The sequence below is a fragment of the Lytechinus pictus genome, chromosome 1 (genome assembly GCF_037042905.1).
Source record: "Lytechinus pictus isolate F3 Inbred chromosome 1, Lp3.0, whole genome shotgun sequence".
NCBI classification, from domain to species: Eukaryota; Metazoa; Echinodermata; class Echinoidea; order Temnopleuroida; family Toxopneustidae; genus Lytechinus; species Lytechinus pictus.
Genome location: NC_087245.1, coordinates 17,209,454 through 17,228,022, shown reverse-complemented (window position 1 = coordinate 17,228,022; position 18,569 = coordinate 17,209,454). Strand labels below are relative to the sequence as shown.

The following is an 18,569-nucleotide window of genomic DNA, read 5'->3' as shown; positions in this document are numbered from 1 at the left end:
GATTATATGAAAACATCAAATAATTTTAATTTTATGTAACAGAAAAGGGAAGGTGGGAAGATGACATTATGAGCCCACCTATACAGTGCGTATCAAAAAAAAGTTTACACTTTGAAAAAGCCCTGGGAATTAAAAAATATGCAACATGTGGGTAATTTTTTCATATATAATCTTGGGTTTGGGTCTCATCTATCCAATGAAAGTAAAAGTTTTTACAGAATGTTACACTTTGAGTGAGCACTGTCCATTTTTGTAAAGCTCGCAGAAATCTGTTTGCGCAGAAATGCTCGTTTTCACGCTGTGTCAAGGGGAAAGGGCGAAATTAAACTTATCCTGCGAAACACTTCTCATACATTTCCCTTGCACTTTTAGTCAATGGAAATAAAACGGATACATTCAGGCATTTTGTAACAATTTTGCCACCCAAATTGAAATTTCAACACTAAGTAAGCACAACCTTTACCCTTTTTGTGCCAGCTGGATCTCGGGACATAACTGAATCTGAACAAAAGTTTATATCAGACATTTCCAGCATTTTTTTTATTAAGGTTTTATCATTTAAAGTGGGTTTACATTTTATTTTTCATTAATACTTGTTTCACCACACTTTTCCCAAGCTTGACAATGATTAACAAAATGAAAATCAAGCCTAAGCCACTTCATGTAAATCACAGCTCAGTGTAAAGCAAGTATCGTCACGATGGCCTTGGTGTGTGGGGGAGTTGGGTGGGGCGAAATGCACTCTTCGAAGTGTTTCGGGCAAGAAAACAAGTTTAAAAAAGGTAAAAGATATCTTCAAATCAATTTTACTAGCTAAATTCCACGTGTTCTTCGTGATTAAGGTCTATTTTTATTCGCATAAATATTTCAAGCTCTGCGCAAATAATTTTTCACTAACTTTTCAAAAGTAAGTGGTGCTCACTCAAGCGGAAATATTTTTCGACAGTTATATCGTCATTTGCTTAAATGGATCTGTACCAATGTTGAAATGTGGAAAAATCTTCAGGATATTACAAATACATAATTTTACAGGATTTTTTCTAAGTGTAAACTTTTTTTTGATACGCACTGTGTACTATGACAGCGTATACGTATAACTGTTTTCACAATGCTAAATCAAAAATTCAATAACTTTGTTATTTTCAGATTTTTATGACACTGCATTTTGCGCAGTGAAATATTTTATTTAGCTATCCTGAGTACCCCTTCAATAAACGTCAATGTCCAAAATATCAATATTTTCAATATTGCAAAAGTAAAACTTAAAAAGTTCCCAAGGGTTTATTCTTAATTCCACTTCATATTTTTTATCAGAAAACATGTCAATGAAATTGATATTGTTATTTACTAAGAAAATATAGAAATACTGCACTGCGACGAAAAGAACCCATTGATTTGCTTTGTGACATCAAAACAGATGATTAAAAAACTTTTACAAATCTTTACAGCATTCAGAGAAGAATACATTTTCCAAGAAACAACAATTAGAACAACGTCAACAAAATATAACGTTAGCATTACTCGACTAACGACATACCATACTGAAAGTAAAGAGTAAATCATAATTTTGTTTTCTCTTTGGATTTTTATTTCCTGATTGATTTTATCTGGATTGTTGAAATGGGGTGAAATGAAACACCTTGATGAGATGTCTGAAATTATATTTTAGTTCTGTTTCTGCAGCTATTCAATACATATAGATCTCTATGGGAGAACTACAAACAATGTAGCTAGCCTTATTAGACAAGTTGAAGGGCAATCCTTAAAAAGCTAACACCAAACAAGTGATTGAAATTCATTCAATAATCTTTATTAATTTCATCTGTTTCTGATCATTTCATCTCATTTGTTCACGATTCACTTAACCAATAATATAAGTCTGCACAACCATATCAGTTGGCAGGGGACATTCAATGAATATATAACCTCAGGTTTGAGCTACATCCTTGAGTTAACTTGATCAATGCTATGACAATCAGTATAATAATGCTCTTATATATACAATTAAATACATATCACTAAAACTAATTCCACTGATCGAAAAATACAGAGTATACTGTCCAATGATATTCATTCTTAATAGAGCATACTTTTTTTCGACTACACCCGATCTAATCAATTTCCTGGCCCCATTTTCATTGCACTGTTTCACTTATTACTTGTAATTTACAAGCCACTGAAATAACAAGATGTGATTCGCCAAGAGTCAATCGTGTCATAGAATTCCATTACTTCCGCATAGGTTCCCATTGCCAAACTGGTCTATTCAATATATCAATATTATTTTCCGCCTACGTGGTCTAGTTGGTATAGCACTGGTTCCCTGTTATAATATTTTGACACATGTCCAAAATCGGAAAGGTCCGCGCAACCGAGGGTCCACTGTGACGATATTCAATGTTAACTGAAATATACATTTTATAAAACACCCTAGAGGCAACTTAACTACGTAGAAGTCAAATGTGCACCTTCGGTGCATGTTCGAAAGCAATAAGCAGAAAGTCATTCTGATGCAGACAAAATAATGTAATCATCTGCCTCGTGGGAAGGAGACGCCGTCCTTAGTGATCCGCACCTGGTCTATCACTCCGATCAAGGTAGATTGATCCCAATCATATTGATCTGGGTTGAGAGATCACGTGTTTAGGTGTTCCAATTTTGCAATGGGAACCTAACATTGCGTCATGCAATATTCGAATTGCCTGCGTGACATCGCTGTGCTAACTCGATCACGTTAAGATGGTTTCGATGGGGTCGATCTAGCACGGCAAGTTGAACCGGGTCAACCTACCTTGATCGGGGTAGACGACAATGCTCTGGCTCCCTATGGGCCCTCTATACTCATATATATTAGACAAAATATTCGGGCCAGGACGATATGGATCCCCCGCCGAACTATAGACTTAACAGAACGAAAACTTGTTGTTTTAGTTTGATCAAGTTTACAGAGCGATATAGGGTCGTTACCAATATTTCCACAAAACTACCGATCGGACTAGATCCAGTGCCAAATCGATCTACCCGATCGGGCCAGACCCAGTGCCGAATAATGATCTACCCGATCGGGACAGACCAGTGGCGTACCTAGGATTTTCCACAGGGGGGGGGGGCAAATTCGTCAGCCAAAAAATTTGACAAGCAAAAAAAAAAAAGGTCTTCAACCAAAAATAAAGGATTTCGTACCAGAAAAAACTTTGACAAGCAAGAAAAAAAAAGGTCTTCAAAGACTCGTCAGGGGGGCAGTGATATGTCCCTTGCATGGGTTGTGACTCGTCAGGGGGGGCAGTCTGCCCCCTCTGCCCCCCCCCCCCGTAGGTACGCTAGTGGGACAGACCCAGTGCCCAATTAATCTACCCGATCGAATCCAATCAAGGTTAACCTATACCTGATGAGTCTATTTCGGTAAGAAAATGGGGTGCTATATAGGCGTCAGACTACCTTATCTGACATCGCTGTGGTTACCTATTAAAGGACAAGTCCACCCCAACAAAATTTTGATTTGAATAAAAAGTGAAAAATCCAACAAGCATAACACTGAAAATTTCATCAAAATCGGAGGTTAAGTATGAAAGTTATGATATTTTAAAGTTTTGCTTAATTTCACAAAACAGTTACATACACATCCCGGTCGGTATGCAAATGAGGGAACTGATGACATCACTCACTATTTCTTTTGTATTTTATTATATGAAATATGAAATATTCTAATTTCTCCTCATTGTTCTTGTGAAACAAAGTTTTATTTCTCTCTGAACATGTTGAATTACCATTTCTTAACATTTATGGTTCAGTCAAGTTGGTACTTATTGTCAAATCTGCAAAAATTGAAATAATGTATAAATCGAACAATGAAAAACAAAAGAAATAGTGAGTGAGGGGCATCATCGATTCTCTCGTTTGCATGTGACTAAATTGTGCATATAACTATTTTGTGAAAAATAAGCGAAACTTTAAAATGTCATAACTTTCTTATTTTACGTCCGATTTTGATGAAACTTTCAGCATAATGCTTGTCTGATTTTTCTCTATTGATTCGAATAAACATTTTTACGAGGTCGACTTGACCTTTAAATAGCTTGACCAGGTAACTTTCCGGGGTAACTTTATTCTTGCCGACCTGATCGAATAAAAATATATTGGTCAAATTAATGTGGTTACAAGTTGACAAGTTCTGCAATGGAAACCTAACACAATCGAGGACACAGGTTGGCAGTCTGCAGTGGGGACCGTACTGCGTACGAAGTATAGGCTTATATTTATCATGTTCCCCGCCTATTGTTTGATCTTTCGCGTTTTGATGATCGTCTGATTACGCTGTCTTTCAAAGACTCTCCTAAATGTCATTAAAAAGTTATCCGCCATAAATCTACAAAATAGGGTTGCATTCTTCTTTGCCTTTACATTGTATATTTGGTAATTAAAGCCATGTTTCTTGGACTTGCCTTCGGCAGAACATTCTGAATTGACATCAATCAACATTTGTCTATAATGATTTAGGTCTTTCTGAAAATCTGGTCCGTAGGCTTCGATCTTCTTCCACAGGGAATCATTGAAGCGCTGATGAAGTAGAGTATCTGCTCTGTTAAAGTCTCTAATTTTTGCACGCGTTTTCTCCGGCAACATTTCTTTTACTGCTCGTTTATTCTGTGAAATGTATAAAATGTCTGTAAATTCCCAACAGAATTCCTTCTTCATGACTAGTAGAGATTCATCGAAGTATTCGTTTACAATGACAACATCCAGCTCGTCAACTAGTCGGTCGATTGTCCGATTGACAAGCTTCTCATCATGAAGCTGCGTTGATTCTAGATCCGTGCTCAAATCGTAGGTCTGATCGTTGTTCGCAAAATGATAAATGACCTTCCCCTTCTTTTTTAGCACCTCCAAGTACAATTTGGGCTTTCTAAGGAATTCGTGGATTGCATCAAGTGTAGAATTATTTTCATTAAAAGGTACTTTGTGCGTCTTCGTTATATTGACCATCTGTCCATTAGCATCGGCTAACTGGGATATGGCTTTTCTGAATCCGAAATGATTAAATGCAGACTCCCATTGGTCGGCAGGATCACGCACGCTAGAAACATAACGCGTATCTTTGGCCATGAATCTGTCGAAGACGTCGCGATAAAATCGCACGTGAATCGCACTTGTTTCGTAGTTCTTATATCTCGCATAATCTCCTGTCTCAACTCCTAGTGGTGGGAGTAGTTGCTCCAGCATGTCAGCTTTCCGCAAATCCATTGCCCTTGAGATTTAAAACAAAGCAAAATGATATTAAAGTATTATAAAATGGCATGGGGTTCACAGTAACGAAGCATGAAGTTGTCGATATCTGGGTCCTGTAACACAAAGGTTAGAGATCAATTGTGCGCTTGATTTTCACGATTGATCGTACACTGTAGTCAATAGAATCAATCGTAGAAAGATGTTCTACGATCATTGCTAAGCTTGGTGTTACGGGCCCCTGGAGGACAATACTAGGTGAAAATATGGCTAGCTCCAAACACACAAAACAACCAATACCTGGCTAGCAATCATTAATTATGTTTGTATCAAGTCAGAAAATCCTGGTCTTCAGTTCTTGTCTGCAGTATCAACGATGCAAATACTCCCATGCCGCTCCATTTTGAAGTATTTTCAATTATTGTCATTTTCGTTTACATAAAGAAAATTATGTGACTATATATCAAGAATTATGTTTAATGAATATAAATAATTTCGATTAACTTAATGTTATGAATAATAGAGAAGACTAAAACAGGGTCAGTAGGGTTTAAACGGAGACACTTTAATTCGAGAAAAGGGGAAAACATGTCTATTATAGAACATTGAGGAACGACAGAGCGTCTATGGGAGGGGGATAACCGAATAACCGAAAGAGCATCTACATACGATATCCCGGCCATTTAATGGAAGCAACCGATCAGCGGCGGAGGATATTTCGTCCGCGAAAAAATTTGACAAGCAAAAAAAAAAGAAAAAAAAGAAAAAAAAAGGTCTTCAGTCTTCACGTCTGTTTTCATGGCATTTTTACATTACAAATATCTAATTTTGCTTCTTATAAGGGGGGGGGGGCATGTCCCCTGGATCAGTGATTGTTTTCCTTTCTCTTAAACTCTTTCTTCTTTTTCCCCTCCCCCTTTTTTTCCTCTCTTTCCTTTTCCTCTCTTTCGTTTTCTCTCTTTTCTTTTTTCTTTCCTTTTTTTTTTGCTTGTGACTCGTCAGGGGGGCAGTCTGCGCCCCTTATGTACGCTAGTGCAACCGATGACATATTGCTAATAAGTTGGCAGCTAGAGGCGGCATTATTCGGAGGGGAATGACCTTCTGCTTGATTGTTCCACTTATTAAAAAGTATGTTATATTATGTATGTTATACTGGGTTTTTTACCTGACTGCTAAGAAAGCACGAATGTGGAATTTTAGTAGGAGAAAGAACTTAACAAATGTAGTAAACTGTTTTAACAAAGAAAAAGAGTGTGGAAAATAGATGATTTCATCGTTTAATCATATCAAAGGCAAACCCAATTTTTCTATTTGTGGAAAATGTGACAATTATTTAATCGAAAATCTCCCCCTCCTAAATCTCTGCGGTAAAACTGCGACGCAAGGATACTTTGATAAGAATGATACAAGATGACCAAAATTTTAGATATTTGTTGTGCCGATCAATATCCCCCTTCCGTACCTTTCCTTTTTTATAGAGAGAGATAAACATTTTTTTTGCCTTCTGCCTTTATCATTTTTTAATTTTGTTCTTTTTCCACCACTTAGAAATCGCAGAGGATAATCACCCTTCCCTTTCCCATGCTATTAATAGCGACAACCATGAATCAAATTTAAATTTTCAATGTAATTTTTGTTTATTGACAATTTTGTTTCAATGCCAATCCCTCAGTACAAAACATGTTTAAAACGAAGCTGACATCAAAACTTACTCGAAGTGTCCATACTTCTGTTTTCCATTGAAGATGAATGACAAATTGTGGAAATAGCCAAATCGGTTGAATAGCGTTTCCAGTGTGGTAGAGCCCGTCTTATGCGTTTTGATATACACGACGTGAGTGTGAACTTCACAATCCGTACTCGGTTCAGGAATGTCAGGGGTTGATGGGAATGAAGTTGGTTCCAAAAACCTAGATATGGAATTTGGTAATTAAAACTGTATTCATATTGTTTTCATGCATTGCAATCTGATATAATATAATAACAATAATGTTAGATTTATTAAGCGCATAATAATTAATATTCAATTCTCTATGCGCTTTACAATAAAACTACAGTAAACTAAACTTATACCATCTACAAGAGCTACAACAACAACTAAAGAGTATAAATAACAAAATAGCATACATGATATTAGGAATTAAAAAGATGGGTATTTAAAGTGCTCTTAAACTGAGAAAGGGAATATAATGTGGTTGTGTGCTGAAACACCAAGAAACACTCATGAATAATCACTTCATGATCATCTTTATGAAATGGTCCCAATTAAAAGGGCCGTCACATATTACATGTACTACCTTACACACATTTGAGAAATGAATGCTTACATTTACTGGCCTTTAAGAAATATGTAGATGTTGACAACATGGGCGTCAACAGCATAAATTGTATGAGGCCGTAGTAAGATGGGCTAACAAACATTGTTGTTGAATAAAGTACTGGTCCATTACGAGACAGCGTCTTGAGGATGTATTTTTATTCAAGCGGACATTGTGGAGCACTCGAGCATGTTGTATTTTAATTGAGAAAGTTGCGAATGTCGAAAAATGGCAAATTTTCACAATTGCATTTCATCACTGTACGTTAAAATTCGAAGATGGATTCGGAGACGTTGTTAATGTTGAATTTCCTTCAAGCGATTCACCTTCGCACTACCATCGCGTCCGAACAAAAGAGCAATTTTGGCGGAGATAATATTTCAGACATCAGTTCTTCCGTGTCTTTAATTATTCGAAAAAAACTTTGACTTTGAAACGTCATCCGGGATGAACCGCACCATAAAGATGTATCGATGGCTCTCTGTTTTATATTTCTAAACCCGGTTTACATTGATCGGTGGTCTAAACCAATTGGCTACTAGACCAAGTGGTCATTGATTGATTGATTGATTGATTGATTGATTGATTGAGAGTAAAAAAGAAGATGCAAATGATATGTTGTACGGTTGATTTAGCCTGAATACTGACCTAGTTCTTTTATCTTCTCTACTAGGTATTATTATGTATTTTACATAGTTTGATTGAAGCTTCGATATGTCCTTTCTTCTATTCTTTCTATTTCTTTTATTTCTTCCTATTCTCCTCTTCTTGTTGTTATTGTCGTCACGTTTATGCTGTTGTTCTTCTCCTTATTTATTTCCCTTCGTTATCAGTTTCTTCCGTCTCCTTCTACTCCTCGTCCCCTCTCTTCTTCTGTTCCTCCTCTTCCTTCTCCTTCTTTTCTTCTTCTTCTTCGTTATATTCTTGTATATATCTTATTTATTGTCTATATATCTTATTTATTGGTAATAGTAAATTCTGATTTTTTTCTTCATTTTTAATATGTAAATAGTATAATTTTAACATTTTATTATCTTAATTCTGTATATTGAGGACCCCACTGGAAATAAGCTTTCGAGCTTTCGTGGGTCATCCTGTGCAAGCCTGTTGTTTTAATGCTACTGTATATATGTTATGGTGACTTGCCAAATAAAATCAATCAATCAATCAATCAATCAATCAATCAATTAAATATGAGTTTTGGATCATATTTGGATTAAATGATTATCCCTATATAATGATTGGGTCTCAGCACGTTTTTACACTATTTTTCAAACTCTCCGGGAATGCTGACGATATAGCTTATCGAGTTTGTTGGCATAATAGCAGAACAAAGCCCAATAATACGCAAACCGAGTTTTGAAATTTGTAACTAAACATAAATTTAGCACAGAAATAGACAATGGCTTAAACTAAACCAGAGTTAATAAAGAGTGGATCTCGCAGACCGGATTTTTGATCTGCGTCCAAGATAATAAACAATAAATAACTCATGATATAAACAATATAGTCGTAATGACGTTGTGAGCATAAACATCACTTTTATAATTCATATATGTATACAATATTGATGACGGCCCCATAAAACAGTTCGTGAATGAGATTGATATTTACTGATCAAGTGTGTGCAGTGTATGTGTGCGGGTGCTGTTGCTATTTTTTTTTCAATCTCAAACATTTCTGACATGTAGATGCCTCGATAAGGGCACAATGGATGTGAGATCCCGACACCCACTTGAGCGAGCAGTTTTATATCGAATATTCAAATCACATCAATGTATCCATTAGGTTATACACATTAAACGGGTGCCCTCAGCTCCGACAAATCTAACAATACGATTAAACGCTTTCACATACATGTCATATGATTCATTATATTATCATACACGGTGATAAAAGAGCAACGTATAAAATACCCTGCTTAACATTTGCATACGTGTCCTTCTGGTATTCGAACCCGGAACCCATGAACCTAGTATTATCAATTGCAAACGAGACCTTCTTTTATTAAACGTCTCGGCTAGGACAAACTCGGTGGGAGAGTTATATAGCACAGCTAGTTGTCATTGTGATGAAAAGTCTTACCTTTTCTGGACAATCGGTTTGGGGGCAATTTGGATTATCGGTTCGCGGATCATCGGATCGGGGATCATCGGTTTGTGGTCACCCATCAGTTGCTCATGTCGGGGATCCGGATTGTATCTTCTCGGAAATTCATCAAATGATCTCCGTTCTGTTTGACATTCTAGGACGATGACAGTTACAGACAACGTCACAATGAGAAGGATACCACTCACGTTTCTCCTTAGCTGCCTCCTTGCTTCTGTGCTGCTGAACAATGAAAGACCCATTTGGACAGTAGGTAGCTAAACACAAAGTTAGAGAAGAGAAATTACCTTCAATGGATGGATAACATGGAATATGTTCCGTGTAGGGGCGACGATAAAGGGGGCAGAGGGGCGACGCGTCGCGACGGTTCTTGTTTTTCCCATAGAAAGTAAAAATTAGAAAAACCCTCAAAGGGAAAACGAAAGAAGATCATGATTAAACAGAGATTGCTGGGTCGTGGATCGATCATGTCGAACTATTAAAGATTGTTGCTGAAAGTAGAGTTGCCGTCGTCATTATCGTTTTATGAAGGGAAATCACCTACATGCACTAATGTTGAAACTGTTTCTGATGATTAGACGGACGAGCACGTCGTGGTCTGGTGGTTCCGACCCTCGTCGTTCAAATTGAAGTTTTGAGGGTTCGAATCCCAGCTATGGGAATTTTTCGTTCATGAATGAGTATCTGGAAGGATCAATTCTTGAAAGTGCTCACCATTCCTGTAAAGGCTCAAACCGAGGTAATAATAGTTGCGCCGAGATATCATCATCATCATCGTCATGTTTATCATAAGTTATAAGGTATGTCACATGCTTGAACTCAAATATGTGAAAGAGTTATTTGAATGAAAAAAAAAGGATAATGCTGCAATTGTAAAAGTTAGCCTCCCTTTAAATATTGAAGCGTGGCGACCAGGCACGTCGGAACACTTTTAGTTTTGAGGGGTCAAAGTCTTGAAGGGGCACAATCACTAGCGTACCTAAGGGGGGCAGACTGCCCCCCTGACGAGTCACAAGGAAAAAAAGGAAGCGAAAAAGGGAAAGAAAAAAGGAAAGAGGAAAGAGAAAAAAAAGGTGGAAGGGGAAAAAGAAGAACGAGTTTAAGAGAAAGGGGAGAACAAAAACTGGACTGCAGACTGTCGGAAAAAATGTCAGGCACACAGGGCTGTTCCAAGTGATTCGGTTTTTTAGTTCCACCATCTTTGTCGGTAAATGTCAATTAATGTCAATTAAACTGTACACTTTTATCGGTAAATTGTGATTTTTACGCAATGCGACTTTTAGAGCTCTCTGTTCCGATAGTGAGGACGGACTGGGCTGACCAGGGACAGGAAAAAGTTAGAGAACAACTTTTAGGTAAAATAATTATAACAATAAAAATTTCGCACGTAGCGCTTGCATCAATTTTTTAGTCGGATACCTATGATCAATGTCTAGTTTTCAGGTTGAATTATCAAAAATTTTCAGCTCGCACTTCACGCTCGCGTCAATTGATTAGTTAGAAACCAATTTGTTCACGGTTACAAAAAGTGCTTATAATATCCAGTTCTTAGGCCGGAATATCAAAATTTCAGCTCGCGCTTCGTGCTCCCATATACTGTTTAGCAGGCGCGTGGCCAGGGGGGCGGTGGGGGCGGTCGCCCCAAAAAAACGCTCCCAAAAAGAAAAAAAAAGAAGGGGGAAAGGAGAAAAGGGAAGAAAGGTATAACTTCTGCTGTTTTTTCCTTCGTTTTTGGTCAAAAGAATAACAACCTAAACGAGATTTTCTTCTCTATTCATGCTAAAATTTTTGCTTCCGCGCTCCGCGCGGGAAAAAAACATCAAAATTGCCATTCTCTTTTGATTCCCACACCTTCTTTCTACTCCGTTTTTCCCCTTCCCGGCCGTGCAAATCGTATATTCTTGCCAGAAATTATAAAGTATACATGGGTGTAAAGAGTATGATTTTTTTTTAATATTGCATTGACACAAAATTTTGGCTCTTCTGTTCGGAGCGGTTAAATATTACCGTCACTCCCTGGGTCTCCAAATGCTAATTCTTCCGCTTTTCAGCAAGTAATTTTCGGCAAAGTATCTGTTCAAAGGGAGAGGAATTAAATTCGTGCCGTGCTATATGCAAAAGTATGTACGATATTAAACTTTGTTCTGTATCGCTGCACATCCATCTCCTGTTTTGTTTGGTGCCATTGATTTGAAATTTTGAATATCACTGAACTTTCTTAAACAAAAGGAGGCGCATATTATAATATGAGCGAAAATTTGTTTCCTTCCAAAATAAATCACAAAGGTTTCCGTGCTTCGCGAGCATGGGAAAGGAAAAGTCCCTCTTCTAGCTTGCATCATCTCTTTCACATCTGAGCTCATTTTCTTCTTAATCGAGTTATATATAATCTAAGAAATATCAAAATTAGAACAGATTAAAGTTTCAGATAAAAAAAAAAAATCAGAGCTTCAACACCATTCGCGGAAAGGAATAGGGCCTGTTTACTTCCTGTATATACCCGTCTTCTACTCTGTTTTGCAACTTGAGTTAACAAAATTTAATGTGGATAAATTTTTTTCACTCAAATCTGATGTGACCAAGGTAGGCATGATTGTATAATTTCTGTTCTCTATTTTTATAAAACGTTCTAAGCTTTCGCGCGGTAAGAAGAACTATTTCAAATTCTCCAATCTTTTCCCATTTTGGGGGCGCACATAATTTCTTTCGAAAACATTTTTTTTTATCACAGCAAGTCAAGCAAGTTGATAAGGGTACTAGAGACGCCTTCTTTTGATTTGAATTTGATGAGATATCAAAAACTTCGCGCTCAGCGAGGGAGGTGGGAAACTCCCCCCTCCCTGGACACTCCCCCTAGTTGGCACGCTTCGCGTGCACTTACCGCCCCCTCCAAAATTAAATCCTGGCTACGCAGTTGATTTTTAGATATATCCATCCTGTTCATAGTTAAATGAAGTGCTTAGAATGTCCGGTTTTCAGGTAGGAATATGAAAAATAAAAAATACATCATTAGAAACCAATTTGTTCACGGTTACAAAAATTAGTTCTTAGGTCGGAATATCAAAAATTTCAGCTCGAGCTTCGCACTCGCATAAAATTCCAACCTGTTCATAATTAAATGAAGTGCTCAGAATGTAAACTTTTTAGGTCGAAATATTAAAAAAAATAGCTCGCGCTTCGCGCTCACACCAATTAATTGTTTTTAACTAACATTTTGTTCATAGTTTAAAAAAAAGTGCTTAGAATGTCCACTTTTCAGGGGGGGGGGAATATCTCAAATTTTCAGCTCATTCTTTGCGTTCGCATCAATTAATTATTCAGTTAGAAACCAATTTGTTCATGGTTACTAAAAGTGCTTAGAATGTCCAGTTCTTAAGTCAGAATATCAAAAGTTTTAGCTCGCGCTTTGCGCCCGCACGACTGTTTGGAAACCCATCCTGTATAACTGCTTAGAACGTCTAGTGTCCAGTTAGGAATATCAAAATTTTGTAGCTCGCTCTTCGCGCTCGCATAATTTAATAAGGAAGATACCCATCCTATTCATGATTAAGTGCACAAAATGTATTGTTTTAGGTCTACATTTTTTGGAAAAATTCAGCTCGCGCTTCGCGCTCGCAATCATTAACTGATTTCAATGTCAAATACCTCTTTTATAACGTCTCCAAATGAGCAGAATTGGGAACATAAGGTAAACACCTTCAAATAAAAGAAGTATTTTAATATAAACATTGCAATTACCACTTGATTAGAAATATATCGATCACGATCCAATACATTTTATTTCTGGAATGATATACAAAAAAATAATTAATTTCGACAATAAAAGTGCAATCGCCCGATAGCAAATATCAGTAGTAGCAAGATCCCAACTGTTTTATTGGGCACCCCCTGGGTAACCTTTCCCATCTTCAGTGCCACTGCCAGACCTACACATACAAACGTGTAAAGGGGGGGGGTGCGCTGCAAAATGCAGGGCAACGAGGACTGCGAAGTGCCCAAATATCCTCGTGTATTGGTAATTTTATGACCAAATGTATAATTTCTGCACGTTTCACATCATGTAAAAAGGCTAAATAATAATTGAAAATATGTTCGTTCGCTTCGCTCGCTCGAAAATTAAAAAATGTGAAGTTGATATTTGGGCAATGATTATCAGCCCCCCTGAAAAAATTGTGCCTATATACGTCAATGCCTACACCCCCCCCCCCCCCACCTTGCTCATCCTTGTCGCTTGCCCCCCCCCCCCCTGACGAAATATGTCAGGTACGCCACTGGGCACAATATTGTAAATATATTATTTACAATATTATAAATATTGTAAAAATGTTTTCAGCCACATTTCTCCCAATTGGCTGATTAAAGCTGTTTTTGTTGTGTTTTTTTTTTTGCAGTCTTGAGGGGGCCCGCAGTCCTCGCTAGAGACCGATATTTTACACGGAAAAAATAGCACATTGTTTAAGACTGTCACTCTAACAACAAGTTGTTTAAACTCTTTTGTAACTGCTTAGACTATAAATAACTTGTTTAAAAACAGTTGGTTCAAGCAATAGTTGTTAAAGTGACCGGCTTAAACAACGTGCTTAAACTTTTAAACAGCGTTTTTACAACGTACATTTTTCAATTTTGCACTTATGAAATTGACAAGAAAGGTGCCCTATTGTTTAAGGATCATAAGGGGGGGGCATGAGGGCAAATATAGTTTCCAAATTGTCAATATGAAAACCTCGTTCAATTTTGCCACATTGCTGATAATAACAAGTGATTTGAATGCAAGAACATAATATTAACCTGCGGTGCATAACTGCCCAAAGGATGAAATAGAATACAACTTTAGGCCCCAAAACACAGCATGAGATCAAGATATCCAAAGTATTATCATAATCATTATTAGGAATTATACATTTTGACACAAAACCCACATATGTTATCTCCTTTGGTTTTGCAAACAGTGTTTGTATTCTGAAGGGAATACAAGAAATATTTGTCAAATGATAACAGCATCTGTTTTATAGACTCACAAAACCTGATGTGGCTGCCTCACTAAACACGAGATAGTTCGGTCGAGTTCGGGGAACAAAATACACTCCAAAAGAATTTTATTCCGAACATAAAGATAGATGTGAACTTTCGATAGCGATTTAATTCATTTCCGAGTCTCCCATAGAAAAGTATAGTACTCCGAGATAGATGGAACAAATTAAACGAACATTTAGTATTTTAATTTACAAGCGATATTACGAAAGTAAACGAATACTTAATTGTGACATTATACTATGACTATGACTATATACTGATATACTAGAATGATGTGCCAAATTACTATTCTAATAACAAGAGAAAAATGGACATAAACTAAATAACATATTACATAAAACATGTAAAACAAACTAGTATTATAAAGGGAAGCGAATAATAAGTTTATCAATTATATTTCATTTAATTCATTGAAATTTCTTACATGACTATGTTTCTGCTATATTATATTCAAGTATGCAATACCGATAAATGTGTCTCCTAAGTAGTTAAAAACAATACCCAAATTAAAGGAAACATTAAAACCACTGTACTATATAATTTACAAAACAAGAGCTGAAGGTAAGTTAGGTAATTTAGTTATCAATCATTTCATATAAGATGTTCTTCTACTGTAAGTTATTATTTTGAAATAAGAAATATTCTAAATTAAGCTCTAAAATACATATATATAACTAAAATGTCTCCGCCATGTAGAAATCAATATAATAATGATGATAATCATAATACACTTCATTTATATAGCGCCTTTTCATCAGATACAAAGCGCATTAAAGAAAGAAAGAATAACAGAACACAAATAGGGAGTATGAAACATAAGAATAATAACTACAAAATTATGAACATTATATGGAAACCTTACAGAAAAATTAGAATAGGTAAGTTTTTACCAATTCTCAAATGAGGAAAGTGTTGGGGAAGTCTTTAGTGAACGCGAAAATAGTATATATATATATATATATATATAAATATATAATATATAATAAATATATAATATATAATAAATGTATAATATAAATATATACAAATATATAAATAAATATATATTTATATTATATATATACACACATATTATATATATATATATATATATATATATATATATATATATATATATATATATACATGTATATATATAAATATATACTACATATATATATATTATGTTTCATACTCCCTATTTGTATATATATATATATATATTCTATATATATATATATATATATATATATATATATATATATATATATACAAATATATATATATTTATGATTAGGAAATTTAAAACTGTTCTTACAAATTGGAGGCTTTGAACTATTGAAACTGGTTTTGGATCGAGGGTATTGAAAGATCGAACTGCGAAGATACAATAGTCATAAAGGGGGTGTTTACAATTAGAAGTTAACTATATGGCTTTCTCAAGCCAACACCCAAGCCCGGACCCAAGCCAAGCTCTATTGAAACCATGACTGCACAAACTGAAAGAGTGTCATTTTTAATATTGTGGCCAAGTACGTTCATTAAAGGTCTGAAGGCCTAGTCAGCCCCTCCGGGAATGAATAGAAACTTCACTGAGAAGTTTATACTTCTTTCTAATTAAGGCGTTTAACTCTTATAACACTTTAATATGCGCACGTTTCTACTACATGAATGCATACTGATCAATGGTTTTTATATTATTAGAGTCTGTATTTTATAAATGATGAACTTATAACGAATTTCTATGCTTAATACGAGTTTGTTATGATTCGATAGTTTTATGTAAATATGATGGTGACGTCTTGGTATAGGCCCAAACGGTGAGTGAAATCAAAGTGATAAGTTGTATGCATGCAGGTCGCCAATAATGGTTGATAGGACTTGATTCCCCCCCCCCCCCCTCCGTGGGTGGATGAAATTTCACCAGTCTCTCTTCATCATTTTCCTTTGTCTCTTGTCTGGCAATGTTTAAACATAGAGCTATTAATAGCTCCATGGTTTAAAGTATGATCAGCCCGGTCTAGCCAGGCCCCCATTGAATGTTGGACATATGCCTCTTTGGACCATTGGTCCGTCCACTTTCCGAGCGCATCATGTACTTTACTACAATGTACTTTACATGGTTTTTGCATGCGAAAATTGAAAGGCGTCCACAAAAGAAGATGAGACTATATATTCAATGGGGTTATGCAATGCGTGGTTTAATGCATTGTAAAGGCTAGTCCAATCAATAGAGATCGTCCAAGACGTGGACTATGTAAAGGCATGCTTGGGAGATCACTGGATTAAAGCGATGGAATATATAGTGTCCAAACTGAACTCCATGTATATGTTAGACCGACCCGTTTCCAAAAACAATATGTTTGCCTTGTTGTAGCATCTCAAAGTAAAATAAAAGAACATACTCAATGAAATGTCAGATGTATTGCTCGTTATAGGAATTGTTATGATCAATATAAAAAACAAAATACTGTTAACTCAGCGCTTCAAATTATCGAGTTATCTTCTCGTTTTCTTGTTTTACCGAGATATGCTTTTAACATTGGTATTACTGTACTGAATGAAGTAAAATACTTAAAATTCAGTTTCCATACATATATATTTTGCTGCTACACTTAATAGGTCCTTGGCAAGCTATCTGGTTGTAAATGATCACTTTTGTTTATAAAGCTTATGAAATTCGAACGTAATTGAACATGTAGTCAATTATGTCAGACAAGTAGAGATCACGCCATATGGTGATGGAAGAATCTGTAGAATTTCGTTTTTCCGTCTTAGCACTTTCCGAAAAGAAATAACCTTTTCCTTGACGCAATCACTAATTACCTACCAACTTATAGCGATACCAAAATAAGATCAAAGCGCCACAATAACTTCATCTATTTAAGCAAAACTAAGATTTTTTCTTACCTTTACCTTAGAAAGTATTCAGTTGCGAGCCTCTGTCGGTCATGAAGATTTCATAGTAGAGAATGCAGCCACCACGTCCACACCACGAAAACATATAGGCCTTACACAATAACTTTCTTGAATGGGTATGATTATCGGGGTATTTTATCCATTCGTGGGGTGGATTGGGGGTAAGGTCGACTTACAAGGAGGGTTGTTCACCAAGGGCCAGTGATTCTCAAGACCGCTATTCATAAAGACTGTTTCCAACATGTTCAAAGAGGCGTAAATCTGGTCCAAGCAATTGGAGGGGGGGGGGGGGGTATAATGAGCTGAAAATTCCGGGGAGAATATACCCCCCACATGTCTATGTAAAACACGTACATGATACTATGTACCCGTCTATATCACAATTTTGGGGGCTGTTGGTGGTGACAATATGTTGTCATATAAACTACTGAATTACAATTGGGGCTGACCGTACATACATTTTAATGTACGAGCGAGCGAAGCAAGCGAGCAGATTTTCAGAAGTTAGAAGACTGAATGACGGCCCGTCTTTGAAAGGTTTTGTAAGTATATAGGGGAGACTTAAAGCTTACGGCAAGTGAGCGTAGTGAATGTGCCTTGATGTTGCTTCAGATGTATAAAATAATATGCATATTAGAGGAAAATAAGGGTCACTAAGGAATTTAACTTTAGAAGAAAATGTAAAAAATATAAAGTTGTTATACACTAGCGTACCTACGGGGGGGGGTGGGGGCATACTGCCCCCCCCCCCCCCCCTGACGAGTCACAAGCAACAAAAAAAAGGAAGCGAAAAAAGGGAAAGAAAAAAGAAAAGAGGAAAAAGGAAAGAGAGAAAAAGGGGAAGGGGAAAAAGAAGAAAGAGTTTACGAAAAAAGGGAAAACAAAAACTGGACTGCAGACTGTCGGAAAAAATGATTAACTGTCGGGCACTCGGGGCTGTTCCAACTGATTTGGTTTTTTAGTTCCACCATCTTTGTCGGTAAATGT

General features: G+C 36.4%; 1 protein-coding gene across 2 annotated transcripts; it reads right to left on the bottom strand.

Annotated features, from left to right (window-relative positions):
* Window positions 1–1,788: 1,788 nt before the first annotated feature.
* On the bottom strand, window positions 1,789–17,946 carry LOC129258520 (galactosylceramide sulfotransferase-like). Of its 2 annotated transcripts, none has more exons than XM_054896783.2 (4): window positions 17,574–17,946; window positions 9,627–9,907; window positions 6,936–7,133; window positions 1,789–5,245 (listed from the first exon to the last, which is right to left on the bottom strand). In XM_054896783.2, exons 2-4 carry the CDS (start codon window positions 9,890–9,892, stop codon window positions 4,273–4,275), a joined length of 1,437 nt encoding a protein of 478 aa, XP_054752758.2. In that variant the 5' UTR covers window positions 9,893–9,907; window positions 17,574–17,946; the 3' UTR covers window positions 1,789–4,272. The 2 variants fall into 2 exon arrangements, with proteins under 2 accessions (XP_054752758.2, XP_054752764.2); XM_054896789.2 differs by having other exon boundaries at window positions 17,580–17,829.
* Window positions 17,947–18,569: the final 623 nt, after the last annotated feature.

Excerpts from the sequence above, each read along its gene's own strand:
- LOC129258520 (XM_054896783.2), bottom strand. The coding sequence starts at position 9,892 with ATGGGTCTTTCATTGTTCAGCAGCACAGAAGCAAGGAGGCAGCTAAGG. Across the intron at positions 7,134-9,626 it reads AAACCGATTGTCCAGAAAAG|GTTTTTGGAACCAACTTCAT; the intron begins GTAAGACTTTTC and ends TTCCATATCTAG. Across the intron at positions 5,246-6,935 it reads CAGAAGTATGGACACTTCGA|GGCAATGGATTTGCGGAAAG; the intron begins GTAAGTTTTGAT and ends TTAAATCTCAAG.